A 15,171-nucleotide genomic window follows, 5' to 3' on the forward strand; every position below is an offset into this window, starting at 1 on the left:
TCCACCTGTCCCATCTTCTGCTAATGCTCCTCCCGTGCCGATGCTGAGCCGCAGGCGGCTGCGGAACAAATCTGGAGGGATTGAGCTATCCCTGCTGGGTTTCATTAATTTCCAGGTTTGCCTTTCCTACACACAGCTTTGCTTTCTCTAGAGCTGCTCGACCAGCTTGACCTTCGCTGCACGGCAGATCCCCTTGGAGGCTCTCCAGGCTTCCTATCCATTTGGGCTCGCTGCTGATCCCTACCCTGGAGCTCTGCACCCTACCTGACCTCTTCAAATCCTGCTCCCGGTGAACCTCACCGACTAGCGTGACTTGCCAGCTTGCTCCCCACAGCCTGCCTTGCTGGCATCTGACCTTAGAGCAAGTTCTCCTCCGGCAGGTCCATCCCTTGAGTGCCGTTTGTAGCACAGGGGCCGTGTCCCTTCTCACTCAGCATCGTGGTCCCCCACGGTGAGCTCAGGGGAGCCTGGAGCACGTAGCATGCCTGGGAGCTTCTGGGCTTGGACCAGCCTCTCGGGGCCAGCACTGGACTTGCTGAAGCCAAGCCAGGGTGCACAGCAGAGGCTCTTTCACCCCCTAGTTTCTGAGCCCTGCTCAGGATTTCCCTCTGAGATGCTCATTCCACCTCCTGTCCCAAATCCCTTCAGTTTTGCCCTCGTGATCGAGCCTTTCCACCTTCACCCCTCCTGAGATCCCTCTTGGCCCTTAAGCTGAATTGTTCACTCCCCACCTCTGCACATCAGATTTCTTTCTCTTCTGCCTCTGTGCTCTTCCATTTCCACTTCCCAGCAAACACTCTCCCCTCCAGGGTGGACTTTGATGGGTTTCTGGGTTCACTGGAGCCTAAGCTGAGAAATGAACCCCAGAGCTACAGCCCTCCAGCCTGACACCAGATGCTGTGTAGGCCACGGATGGCGGTGGTGGATGCTTTTTGAGGGAATTAGTGAGGCTCTGTAGAGCAGCTCAACACAGTCACGCCTTGCAGGCTGAAAGGCTGGGTTTGGGAGCAGCTCTGGCTCTCCTGGTCTATTTTTCATTTATCCATTAATCCAGTCTAAGGCAACTTCTAGGTTTTGTGCAACAAACACCCTTGACTGCAGAAGGTGTGCTGACTGGGAAAGCCAGCAATGCTCCCAGCACCTCATTCCCCTCGGAGCAATGCTAAACATATTTTCCTAATGTTATTTTTTGGTAAACAGCCAACTTCTCAGCAGAAAAGCTCTTAACTCACAGCTCACTGGTTGCTCAGTGAGACCACAGACCTCAAACTCTGGTCCAGGCTCCCACCTCCCTTTGTGCGGAGCAGTCTCTCCTCCCTCCCTCCACATCCCGTGGTGACCAAATCCAGCCATACATTTGCCCCATTTGCAGTCACGCTTGCTGTATTTAAGATGATCAAAACTCTCAAACGGGGACCCAAGAGGCAGTGGTAGGGCAGGAGGAGACTTCTCTGCAGGAGGGAGATGGCTTCACACTGTTCATCTGCCAGGAGCCACAGGCTGTGGATGGCGAATTGCGTGTTTTTTTCCCAGTGATGTAAATCCCACCTCAGACAATTCTATAGCTCCCAAGTTGATCCAAAGCTGTGGATCTTAGTATTTTTAATGCCAAAGATGTTCAAAAATCTACTTTGCAATTTTCCAAATTCTTGCTGAGCTGGACTATAGTCTTACTCTTGCTATAGTAAATCAGGATTTGTTTTTAAATCAGACTTATACCAGAGTCCTAGCATTGCAGTTAGTTAGGAAAAATAAAGCCTCATTTCCAGAAGGCACATCTGAGCACCCCTTCATCTCCAACACATTTTAAATTATGATCCAAATCCAATTTTTGAACGTGTTTCTCGGTGCAAGGGATTGGATCCTGTCAGATTCCTTGTAGAAAACTCCACTCGAGTTCAGCCTGGTCTCCAGTTATTTGTCTGCCCTACGGAAAACATGGTTGTTTGTTTTTTGGTTTTTTTTTTGAGAGGAGCAACACACCAACCCACAACCTACAAAGCCGCTCAGAGGACAGTTGTCAAGCCAATGCTGAGCCCTTGCACTAAGACGAAGGGACACTTTCCAGCTGCTTTGTTGCAGGTATGGAGAGGCTGGGTGGGAAGTGGGGATGCAGGGAGCTTCCCTTGGACGCTCACCAAGGGCATCATTGCCAACCCATCCCAAGTCTCCATGCCTGTAGGACATGCCCTATAAGCAACCCCAACAATATATTCACTGTGCTGCTCCTGCAAGGGTGTAAGGGAGGGCAGTGGACCCGGCAGAGCCGTACTCACCCTCTTGCCTGCTCTTGCCTCTTCGCTCCCAGCCCAGCTCTGACTGCTGCTGCCTTCCACAGTGACGGTTAAAAGCACTTTTGGAGCAGAGCTTGCAAGCACTGCAGGGAACCGAGCTGTCTTTCCCACATGGTGAGGATGGCTACCGGCACCCAAACGTCTCCATTTACGGTCAGAGCCGTGCGGCTGCATTTCTGCATCAGCCTGGGAGCTGGTGCTTTTAAAGGGAACCCCAGCTTCAGCAGTGGAGCAGGGCTGGACCCCATTTTTCTGCAATTTTTGTGGCTTCCCAGGGGAGATTCAGCCTATCCTGGGGCTTGTTTATCCTACTCTGAGGGTGGGATATATTGCTGTGGTCCTCATGCAAAACCTCTATCCAAAATTAGACAGCTTCTCCCCAGTGGCAGGCAGGTGCCTTCCTTAGTACCTCCTGAAGGGGAAACTTTGCTCACTGTGCAAGTCCAGGTAACCACCCTGCTTACTGGCATGCAAAAGTGAGGCAGCAAGAAAATGCAGGTAAATCCCCATTGACTGCAATTTCCTGACCACGAGCGATACTGAAAATATTGCAAAAGCTCTAATAGCATCTTGGGAGGAGCGGAACATTTTATTTCTTCCTCTAACCATTATTAGTGGAGCTATTGCTCTCAAAAGATGCTCTATCTTCCCCAGTACAGCATGCCTCAGCCTGGCCCCAGCGAGGCTGTGCCTGGAGGAGCAAGGGACGCCAGTGAGCTCCGAACTGAGCATCTCCATCGGGATGGCCACGCTGGTGACAGCCGTTCATACGGACGTGAGTCACCAGCCCACGAGGTGTCTCGCCAGCCTGGTGTTGGCTCACAGCTACCAGCGTCTCCCAGTCTGGAGTGGTTCCTGGGATGAGCCGCTGAAGCACAGCAGGCATGCTGGAGACAGGTCCTGGGCTTTCGAAGGACTCCTGACCCGCTCAAAGCAGAGTCAGTGCACAAGGCAAAAAGGTTGGAAAGGGATGTTCTGTGCGTGCCATTAATTTTGGCTGTGCGTATACATGTATGGCTGTTCACGTGGTTTCAGAGGCACTTGCACCGCAGCTGGGAGATAGAAATGCTGCAAGCTTACCCAGCTTACCCTGAGCTGTCTGGGTAGCAAGAGTTACTTAAGAAGTGGTAACATGGGCACCCAGATGGGTTAACCACCCAAACACCTACAGATGAGCACGGTGCTGACCCCCATGTCTCTCCCTGGCTCTTCCCAATCAGGCTCAGTGCTCCTCGGGGAGAAGGTTAGAAACAAAAGGCCCAGTTATTTCCTACGATCAAATTTCAGAGCCCTCCAGACCCCACAGACAGCCCTGCTACGAGCCTCGGATGAGCTCTATTTCTGCAATAACTCTTCCAGAGAGAAAGAATTAGGAGGCTTAACACTTTCGGATGACAGTTGCCGGAGCCGCTGTCAGATAACAGGCACCGGCAGCCGGCACAGGAGCCGGGAGCGAGCCAGGCCGCTTGATTCAGCCAGCCCGGAAAAAAGCTGTGTTTATAAAAACCCACATGAAAAGGAACGAATTGCCAATTACGCATAAGTCTTTAAATAAAGCAACGCAAACCTTTCGTGTGCAACAGACAAATGATACACGGTCACAGGGAAATAATATAACAGATAGGGAGGCTGAAAGCGGGGAATGTGAGCAAATCCATTTTCCAGAAGCAAGAAAAGGGACTCGCTTGCTGAAAAGGATTAGCTGGATAAAGCCAAACACTTTAAAAAAAACCCCTGTATTAGCAACTAAACATGCATCAGACAGAAACAGCAAAAAAACCTAGATTGTAACAAGATCCAAGGAGCCACGCTCTGCTCCTGCTCAGGAAGAAAACGCTGTCAAAAAAATGTCCCATGTAAACTTGCCACACACACCAGATCATCAACAGGCATTTATCAAATGAAATACATACCAAATGCAACTCTTCTTCCTAATCCCAAGTCAAACAGGCTTTGAGTTTCAGACCCTCAGGAAGAGATTTCCATATGATCCTCCTCTGTCTCCATTTATGATTAGCCCTTCTAAATTTCAGCATTTATCTGACAAAACACATTGGGGAGGGCTTTCTTTTATCTGCAAAGCCTGTGTTTCTGCTTTTCCTTAGCTCCTGCTGTACCACTCTGCAGCCGCTCAACTTGGGAGGAAAAGACTTTAGTCAAGACCCTTTGATTGACTAAGCCCAGGATCACTTTCCTGATGGTGGTAACACCAAGCCCTTGCGTTACGTGCCAACACCGAAGCAAGCCAGCAGTCACAGAAGGGGTTATAAATGCTGCCTCTGAGCCAAAATCTTACTTTTGGGGCTCAGTAATGCAAATAAAACATATGTGCATGGGGGGTCCCACTGGCAATAGCTGTGTGGCCAGTCTGAGGTGTCTTTGTAGTTTTGGGAGAGACTTTGTGGCGTCAAAACATTTCAATCTGGTCTGGCGGAGTTGTCGCACAGAGCCAAGGCTGACTCCGCAGGAGCAGTTACCTCTTGCTGTCCTCCTGCAGCCTGAGGTATGGTCCTCGTTAACCATCAGTTGATATGTTTCGAATGAGATATTCGTAACCCCTCCGAGTCTGATCACAGCTAATTCGCAGACAAAAAAGGGAGTACATTTGCTTAATACACTGCTTTTTGCAAACACCCTGATCATTCCCAGATGCATCTGTTTCTGCCCAGCAGCACTCGAGGCAGCAGGAGAGGAAATAATTTCAGCTCCCCAGAGTCACTGGTCTACGCAGTTCCAAGATGCTCCAGGTGCCCTCCTGCATCCATTTGAGGGACCTGTACCCATCTCCCTCCTTCGATCAGACCCAGCTTCTTCTGCTGTTTTTTTCCACACCAAAATACAGCAGCAAGATCCCTGAACCCTTCTCTAAGCAGAGCACTTGATATCACACACACAAGCGCTGTAAGGCTGCGTAAAGGCAGATCCAGGTGAAGATGTCATTTCGCTCTCACCCATGGCAGAGAAATCAGTTCTACTGATTCCCAGCGGTCTCTCCTAAACTTGCCATAGCAGTGTGAAATTAGCTATGGAAAAGCTTCCAGGAAAGGTTGAGGTTGGTGGGAAGGAAGAAATTTCACACAAGAATTTAAGAGCCTGGCTCCCAAGCAATTCAAGCCAATGCAGGTCTAGATGTTAAGGCCCAACACAGCTATGGAGGAACATCTTTCATGGCATACACCAACAAATCAGACCTCCATTTCAGCCCGTGGCCAGACACCCACAGAAAAATACAGCTTTGAAGTGACAGCCAGAAGCTCAGGGTTGGATGCACATTTTATTTACAGCTTCTTAGTCAGTTCAGCTATGAGATAAAGTAATAATAAAAATAACGGTGCTCAGAACTTACAAAGCAACTTTTATCTGAAATCTCACCACAAGTTACAAACGATACAGGTCAGTTGGTGAGACTTCGCCTGGCAAAGCGCATGTTGCTCCTGGAGGGACCCTAGTCATTTGGGGACCGGCCGGGACAAAGCGCTACTCATCTGGGTATAGCATCAACCCGCTCCTGCCCCGAGCGCAGCAGCCCTAGGACCACCCCAAAGCTGGTGGCTTTGCCCATGCTTCACAGGCAGGCAAACCAAAGCGTTGTGCCCACGTCTGCAAAGAGTATCAATACTGGCGACATACTCGAACGCAAACATCCTCTTCCTCTGTCGTCTTCTCCACCCAAAAGTGTTTTATTTACAATTGCCCTGAGTAGAGGCTACCTCACAGCATTGAAAAGCCACATTTAACCATCGGAGCATTTGAGATGCCTCAAGGGACAATCTTGTACACATAGGGGCATGGTGGTACTCAGAGATCTAGGTCAACCTGCACGCAACAGAGGTTACTGCTTTTTCTGGGCATGAATTTTTCATAATCACCCCTCCTGGCTTTCCCCATTCGTATGTTACTTGAAAACAGCAAAACAATTTATTGTACGAATAAAATTCAACCATGGGTCACTTGCAAACTAGTTAGTGTGATTTACGGAGCAATTCGCTTCCTATATTGATTATGAGAAATTCCCATTGAAGGTATGATCAAACATTTGAAAAAGATAATATTACGTGATCTTGTTTCCGCTCACTCTGAAGTGGACACAGAGCTTCCTAAACCAGCCTCCTCAACTGTCATCTTCACTGTGGTTTTTTTGTGTTACTGATAAAAACCCCAAATAAGCAGGTTGGCCAGGGCAGCTCATATAGATTTCCCGCAGTGTATTTTAAACTGTGATTATTAATATTGTCAGCAGTGCTTTAGCAGAGCTGTTCTCCAATAGCCTATTCATTTTTAATTGAACTAAGAAAAATTTGAAAAGGCATTTATATGAAATAGGAAGCCACGTGCTGCGTCCTTGTGATGAAGGTGGCTGAACTTCCCCCAGCCAGCTGCTAAGCATCAGAGAGCCCTTGCAGCCTGGCGCAGGGATGCTCTTCGTGCAGAGACCATTGGTATGGTATTTTGTTTTAATTAGTCATCCTGATTTAGCTCTTCTCATTCCAGCCCTGGCCTGGCTTGTTCATGGTTATCCAGGCACTCTCTGACCGCACCGAGTGTCACGGGGAGCTGAGGGATTTCACCTCCTCTGTGACAACGTACTTGAAAAAACGTTATCCATTAACATTTTATTAATGGTATTTTTAAGCAACTTTTAAGAAAGCGAGACTGAATGTGCTTCTGGCGATTCAAGTCTCCTTCAGCAATCCCCATTTGGGTTTGCCAGTGCTGGATAGGATCCAGCCCCCCTCCCAGCTTATCAGCTGCAGCCGGGGGATTTGGGCTCTATGGGAAGTTTCATTTCCTGCTTCTTGGGCTGCCTGTGGCTGGCCATCAACGTTTGTAAAAGGAAAGACATTCTTCTAATTCTTGTTATTAACCCGTTGGTGATCTCTGAGACATGAGCCAAAACTGTCAGAAAAGTGCAGGATGCTGCAGCTTCCATCAGCCCATCATTACACAGCCAGCACCAGACTCATTTTTCCTAATTGTCCATTTTTTTAAAAAATAAAAAACAAGGCAGATGGAGCACAGACTTATTGCAATGCATATCTGTGTTTGACACATGATTTACAACCTCTGTAATGTCTCAAGCAACGCCTGCCTGTGGGACCACCACCGCAGCCTCTTCTGCTGCCGGCTGCGTTCCTGGTGCAGGTGGGTGCATGGGGCACAGCCGCCTCCGGCATGGACCCCGGCATCGTACCCCAGCAATTTAGGATGGCAAGTAAAGAAGATATTAAAAAAAATGCTGGAGGCATTTTAAGCAGATACAATACATTTCTCAAAGCTAAGCAACACCTCAAAAAATAGCTAAAAGTGATACAGTAACAGTGTCAAAAATGACCAGAGCTGCTTGGTGCTTTTCTCTCTCCCTGGCAGTGACTGGGACAGTTTTGGCACAGATTAAAGCAAAATATGTCCTAAATTAGTCCTTCGCACAGATATATCTTTGCAGATCCTTCCCACCCAGCACTAACGCAGCTTCCCTGAGCTCTGCAGGCGACCGCAACGTGAAGTTGCTGAGAAAACCAGCTGAAAACCCTTTTCTCTCCCCACCCCAGGTGAAAATCCGCAGCCGTAGCAAACTATCGGGTGGCAAAACGTGCAGTTCCTACCTGAACGAGGAGCTCCAGCTTTCTGTCGTCGAGGAGGTGCACTTGGCATCTGCGGCCCTCCGTCATCTGCAAGAAAGAAGAGGCACGCGTGTCAGGGTGCTCGGCTCTCCAGCTCGGCAAGAGGCTGCTGGCTCCCCCAGCACAAGCTGGAGGCTTTCATTCCCTGCTGTGTTTCGCTTTCTGGTTTTGTTTTTTCTTTTTTTTTTAATTAATCCCCCTTCTTTTGGCACCAGGGGCAAGAAAAGGCTGGAAGGAGAAAAAGAAAAGCCACCCCGGGAGCTGTCACGGAGCAGCGTGTGGCGTCTGCTTGGACGCAGCTGGCGGGAGGAGGTCGTTCCAGTGTGAAAAAATGGGGCCGGGGAGATGGTTCACAGCACCGGGGCCCCGATGTTTCATACCACAGCCTCTGGCTTCGCAGCTGGCTTGGCCGGCGGAGGAGACATCCAGACAAGTTTCCCCCAAACCCCTCAGCAGTGATTCAGCCATCCCGGAGGTAGCGCAGAGCAAGCAAGGCTCCTCCCTGGGCTGTGCTGAGGGTGCTCCCTGGGGTTACACCAGCTGCTCGTTTGGGCCTGAATCCCAAAATAGGCTTGTCCTACTTGGGGTGTCCTGTTTAAGATATACCAGAAGAGCCACTTGTGATATTACTATACCACGCCAGAGGTGCTTCCATACCAATATAGTTTATTACGACTTAACAAATAATATCAATAAAACTTTTAGGTATAGAAGACTTATAGAAGACTTCCAAGGTCCTGTAGATTGGGATGCCAAGAAATAAATGAGCCGTGGCCTGAGGAAACTCCTCGACAGTCAGTCAAGCCCTCTCCTGGCTCTCCTCTTGCAGAGAGCACCGTAAGCGAGGAGCAACTTTGCTTTGCAGAGTTACGGATCCCGACTCAGCCCTGCAAAGCCCTTCAGCACGCACAGGCACAGGCACAATCCCGCTATCTCCTAATGGGATATGGACTGCCTAAGCCTCTTTGGCTCTTGGAAATCCCTTCCTCAGCACGACTTAGGCAGCACACAGGCAGCCCCCCTGGTGTGGGCTCACCCCACAGCTCTCATGCCTGCCCGGACCCACAGAAGCACGGACCCAGCTCAGCCCCGCAGTGTGGCTCAGGCCCCCTGGGACCCACCACCCTCCAGCCAAGGCACCTTCCTGAGAACTGCGTGGATCTCCAGCTCAACTTAATGATATTTCTTGCCATGGCAAGTCCTAAAGCATCACCAGAAGGGAGCAGAGGGTCCACGGGAGCCTGGTAGGGGGGGTAAGGGCTGTCGGGGATGAAGCTGCCACAGCACCCGAGGCATTCCTGCCCTCACCCATCCCCTTTCCCCACGGGTGACAGCTGAGCCCCTGATGCAAAGCCGCCTTGCAGAGAGCAGGGAGATGTGGGCTTGGGGGTTAACTGGGGACAGCTCGGCTTTCTGCTTTAGCTCTGCGGGTTAAAAATCACCCGCTCATGTGGCTTGATGGGGCCAGACGTGCTGGCATCCAGGAGGCGGTGGTGGAGGGCAGCTGGCAATGCCCCACCATCAACTTCACCTGCTTGAGAGCCCAGGAGGCGCATGGCCGTTGCCATGGGGTCTGCAACCTTGGCTGTCTCCAGCAGCATCTCCTTCACCCTGCAGATTGCCGGCTCTCAGCATGGGAGCCCGCTGGGCTCTCCTGGGTGCTCCTATCCTCCTTCTTGCCAGGTCTGTCCCACATCCATCTCCCTCTTTCCTGCGGCCAGGACAGACCAAGTCTTACCCTGACCCCGGCCTTTTCCGCATAGCAAAAATTCAGATATGCCAACAACTCTATTGAGCCTCGAGCTGGCCATGCAAGATATGGAGTTTATTATGAGACAGCTTCAGTCAAAATGAGCTTTTCCCTTCAACTCATCCCAAAATTACAATCCTTGCATGCACAATCCTATGTGATCCAAGCAGACTTTACCCCCGTTGTTACTCACACCAGAATGCCTCTGGAATATTGTGCGCAGTAAAAACCATGGCTTTCCTTCTCGTTTTCCTCGAGCACAAGTGGAGCCCTGGCAGTGCAGCCAAAGGAAAGCCTTGTAAAACAAGGCTTCTCATAAATGTCAGCCAGTTACCACCATGGCAATAAATTGTATTCTTAGGAGAGTTTCCTCCAGAAAGTAATGTTATGCAAAATATGACTTCTCATAAGGTATATTACTTGGTGAGTGAGGTTTTTCTCTGTGAAGTCTGTGTTAAACAGCTTTCAGCTCAGCTGTAAAGCTACACCAGAGGCTCGCAGAAGGGCTTTGCAATGGTTTGCCCTGCTTGGAATAAGAGTGGTGTGGGTCATGTTCACATGGGCGCAGGGAGCGGCAAGCTTTCTCTGCTGGGCTTCCCCAGCAGATAAAACTCCGAGTGGCTGAGCTCTGCTTTGGCATTTCTCTTGTCCTCTTCCCGTCACATATCTGCTGCATCCCCAAGGTGATGAGTATGCACTGATATTCCAGTTTTAATACGAGTTTACCCACAGTAAGAGATAAAGCAGTGAGTTTATCGTGGCGGTAACATGCGATAGCAGGGATGGAAACACAGTCCAGCTCTTGCATGTTACGCTCCATTGGTTATACCAAAGTTGAAAAGAAAGTGAAAGGGGGAAGAGGTAAAATTTTCTGAGATGCTTGACTTCTTTGTGCTTTAGTGTTTCAGCAAAGCGCTTGCTTTCTGTGTGGAGCTTCTTTATCTCTCCATGCTTTTCCATCCCAGAGTTTCGTAACCCCTTAGTGCTCTTGCTGCTTAAAGAAATCCCAAATGTAAACAGCTGCTAACAGGAAGTATCTGAATAAAGTGAAGCTCTGAAATGGAGCACACGATGGTTGACTAATTGCAAGGTATTTCACGAACATCACTTGCAGAAAAGGGGGAGGGAAGAGGAGTGAAGGGAAGGAAAGCACACTGCTTTCACATCAGCTTGTCCCCAGCGGTTCTGTCCATCAGCAAAGTGGCTGTCAAAGAACACGATCATTTTTATAGTTTGGTCACTTGGTTCTGTCTTGGCTGATACCTTGAAGCTCAGAAGGACCACAATGTATGTGGCTGGAGATCTGCTACAGTATTTCCTTCTATAGACAGAATGCCCAGCCATGGGGCTTTTCGATTCCCTTAGAAACAAATGATGTTTTCCAAGAGGAAAGAAAAGAAAAGAGGTAGAAGACAGACTTCCTGCTAGATATAAGCTAAAATATGATGGTCCTACCCTCCCTCCTTTCTGTTTTATTATTCCACCAGGTGTCTAAAGCCTACACTATGTGCTTTTTTGCATCATCAGATCAATACAAACTCTGTTAATTTGTCAGAGCAAGAAACGGGAACATTTCAAAGCACAGCAGGAAGGAACTGATTTAGCACAGTCTGTCTGCGTAAAAGATGCCGCTTCTGACGCTTTGCAAATTGGCTGATCTGCACTATCTATCTGCTGCACTGTGATGGATGGGGCTGTGGCCAGCTCTGGGGGGACAAGTCAGGGAACTCCTTCTGTTTCTCTGTGTAACTGGAGAAGGGAAATCAACACCAAAGCTGTATAGATGGGACCATGGGGGCAGGAGGTCATTAAGCATGAGCTGAGCAGCACCAGAGTTTGGATGGAGGATGACTACAACAAGTAAATCAAGGTTCTCCACTCCCAAGGCTCTTACCCAGAGAAGGATGTGGGGAACTGAGAGCTAAAAGGCACAAAGGCACAGCTTTCCCTTCACCGTGGAAAAGCAAAATCCCAGCAAAGAGACAAGAACCAATGGTTGAGCAGGGCTGCTGATAGAAGACAAGCACATCCCGTACCAACACAGCCTCTCAGTTTCCTTCTGGAGGGCAGGAGTCCTCTACCCTAACTCCAGAAAGTAAAAAGTCAAGTCTAGTTTAACCTAACAGTCGAGATGCCCTTGATGCTCCAAGCAGAGAGAACTTTCAGACATTTCAAGTTTGGCGAGACAATTCCCAGGTGAGCTCCATGGTTGCGCCTGCTGCTTGCTCAGCCGCTTGCACATGGTTTGTCCCATACCTGGAGCCGGGCTCTAGTGCTCAGCCCAGGAGAGACTTCCAAGGGCCAAGGGTCCTGTATCCACATCAACCCCCCAAATTTCCGATGCTTCTGAAGAGGTGCGAAGAGGTGGGACTGTGTTACACATTCCCAAGTGCTAACAGTTCATCCATACGGCAGGGAGCTGCACACGCCAGGTGTGAATATTGGCCACATGCATTTCATGGGCCAGACTTATCACAAACTCAGATAGAAATTATGTGCCAAAATACAGAACAGATTTTTTTTTTCCAAAACAGCTCAGTGTGTCACATTTTTCTGAAAATCTGCCACTTCTTCTACTGCCTGCACATGCGTCGTGACCCCCAAGCACTTGAAGAGCTGAACATGAGTGCCTTTAAAAAGCTCTGTCATTTATGTACATGAGTGTGTAAAGACTAGGGATAATATATCTCCAATACACAAACACAGATGGTGCTTGTAAGGCACATGAAGATCTGAAGGAACGTGTTTTTGTGGATGAGGCGCTGGATTAGTGTGCAGGAGAGCTGATCATACACAAGGCACGCGTGCTTTCTCTGCTCCTTGGCTTCTGCACCCTGAGGGTGGGAAAATTGATGCTGACCTCCTTTGCGAAAGGCTTTGAGATCCATTAGTGACAACAAGACCCGACACACATGTTTGTTCTCTCTAATATAGGGATGCTACAGAAAGGAAATCTCTCTCGTGGTTACTCGCGGGATCTTCCAGCTCACAGCTGTTTTTCTCAAGGAAAGGATGTTTTAGTTACCTTTATCACAAGACTTTAAATCTCCTTTGGAGTCTCCTACCCAAATATTTACACAATGGGTTTCCTAGGGAAGGCAGACTGGCGGTTGTTTTGCTCTGCGGCATGAACTGCTCTGGCGACTGCCCTCCTCTCTATTCATCTTCATTGTAACTCCAAACATTGTCTCGGAGAATCCTATAAACTGTCCGTGACAGCCCCAAAACTCGCACCGCGCTCAGCTAATCCCCGCGCGCCTGTCACTTCGTCACTAAATTATCAGCAACTGCCCACAGAACTGCTCCATCCAACACAAACAGCGAAGGCGACAGGAGGAAACAGCTCCAAAGGGAACCTTTCCCTTTCAAAACGAAAAAACCCTCCTGGTGAAAGCAGCGTCACACTAAATAACTCAAAGGCACAAAATGCAAATGCTATTTACAATGGCAGTTCTATAAATATCCTCCGCACATTTCATTAGCCGGTGACTGCAGAAATAGAGAGGAATATGGTGTATTCTTCCATGACTCAAATCAGAAATTATAATTGGAGGCAGAATTTTTCCTAAACCCTTGCTGCCTGTATGGGAGGCAATTACTGTGCTGAATACACAAAATCTGTGTCGCTTTGCCTGCCGTTTGGACAGACCCGCTGAAAGGAGATAGGGAGAGATGACAGCCTGCTGATTACAATAAACTATTAGATTAAACATCCTGCTCCCACTTGACCACTTCTTACTGCCTTCTCATCCTGGCAACTCCTAAGCTTGTAGGGAGAGAGAGGGAGGAAAAGCAGTGTGGTTTTAATGTCTGTACAGTTTATTTCGTGCATGTGGCAGCACTTCACTTTTTGCTGAATCGGGACCGGTCTTGCAATCGGCCGTCTGTTGCACTGACCATCACTGTCTCTTCACTTGCCTGCATCCATCTGTCATCTCCTGTCCTACACTCACACTTCAGGATCCCGGAGGAACGGACTATCTTTCTTTTTTATGCCATGTGTTCACAGAGCATCCTCCCCAGTTGCTGCTCTGCATCAGCACCTAATAAATAATACTGATGGTGACTGAGATGAGGATGGCTGCAAGATAGTGTGCAAAGGGCTGAGCTACATGGCTGATCCTTGCACGGGCACCTGGGGAGAGGGGATATGGCCACAGCTGACTCTGCGCTTGGTGGGAAGCAGCACTGGCCGGGCAGCTGGGGTGAAAGCAAGACCCTGCCCAGAGGCACCTTTCATTGGGACTTGCTCGTTTTTCCAGTCCTTTGCAATCCCTGAAGGACCGAGATGACTGTTGGTGAAAATGTGGTTCATCAGTCCCATTCATGGGGCTTGCACGCCGCCCTGCACCGGCGTGCACATCACCGTGGTTTGCAGCACTGCTCACGCTACCTTGCGGTCCAGGTCCAAAGCCCTCGTGCATGCTCACTTCCCTCACTCTTCCTCTTCACCAGAATGGGCCGTATTCAGGCAGGCTGGTTTCTACCTAAGCCTCAGTGGCTTGAAGCTTTGAGGATGGGGAGACAGTCAGGAGAAACTGTTGTTTCTGAATACGGTCCTCATTTCTACCACTTATTTCCTTGAGTCTTTCCTAAAGCAGTAGTAGAAGGTCTGGTTTGTAATTATTTTTTCAAGAGGGAGATTTTTATTTTAATTTGGCACAAGGCTCTTGGCATAGAGAGCACAGGTCTCTATAGCCTGTCCTGTCTGTAAGGGTCAGTGACACAGTTCATAACATGGGCTGAGCTTTCTGAAATAAGCCAATACAGAAATACCAATGTTTCTCAATACAATGCATAGGAACCCACTAGACAGCACTTCTGCCATTCAAATTTGTTCATATGATGATTTCTTATTGGAAAAGCTGTTTTGTGCTCTGGAACAGGAGATGTTAAGTATAAGCCAGTTGTTTTATCCCTAGGAAGGATATCCCAACCATATCCTCAGGCATCTGCCGTCTTCTAGCAGTACTTCTGTAGGAGAATGAAGTTGTTGCATATTCAAAGAAACAGGAGCATCCTTTTTAGCATTGCCTTTCAAGGGAACTTGGTGACAAAGAGAGCTTTGGAGCTGAAAAGATGGGCCCAGGAAAGATGCTGTAGATGTGGATAATGGTGATGTGAAGAGAAGTAGCCGATGGCTGATTGTCGTGGTTTAACCCCAGCCAGAAACTAAGCACCACACGGCCGCTCACTCGCTCCCCCCCCCTCCGCCGCAGTGGGATGGGGAAGAAAATCGGGAAACGAAGTAAAACTTGTGGGTTGAGATAAGAACAGTTTAATAGAACAGGAAAGAAGAAACTAATAATGATAAGATAGCACTAATAAAATGACAACAGTAATAATAAAAGGATTGGAGTATACAAATGATGCGCAGTGCAATTGCTCACCACCAGCTGATCAACGCCCAGTTAGTCCCTGAGCAGTCATCCCCCCGCCTCCACTCCCCCTAGTTTATATACTGGGCATGACGTCCCATGGTATGGAATACCCCTTTGGCCAGTTG

General features: G+C 48.9%; 1 protein-coding gene across 9 annotated transcripts in view; it reads right to left on the reverse strand.

The window, feature by feature from the left end:
- The window catches only part of FRMD4A (FERM domain containing 4A), a 383,693-nt gene that overhangs the window by 128,788 nt on the left and 239,734 nt on the right, over positions 1-15,171 (reverse strand). For 8 of the 9 annotated variants that reach the window (XM_069801649.1, XM_069801651.1, XM_069801647.1 and 5 more), the window contains one exon: positions 7,898-7,963. In XM_069801649.1, coding sequence (XP_069657750.1) covers positions 7,898-7,963 — 66 coding nt within the window. Of the gene's footprint in view, positions 1-7,897; positions 7,964-8,295; positions 8,400-15,171 lie in introns of those variants that run through there. The other variant, XM_069801650.1, reaches the window with a different exon arrangement.

Source organism: Haliaeetus albicilla, chromosome 14 (genome assembly GCF_947461875.1).
Source record: "Haliaeetus albicilla chromosome 14, bHalAlb1.1, whole genome shotgun sequence".
Classification (NCBI taxonomy): domain Eukaryota; kingdom Metazoa; phylum Chordata; class Aves; order Accipitriformes; family Accipitridae; genus Haliaeetus; species Haliaeetus albicilla.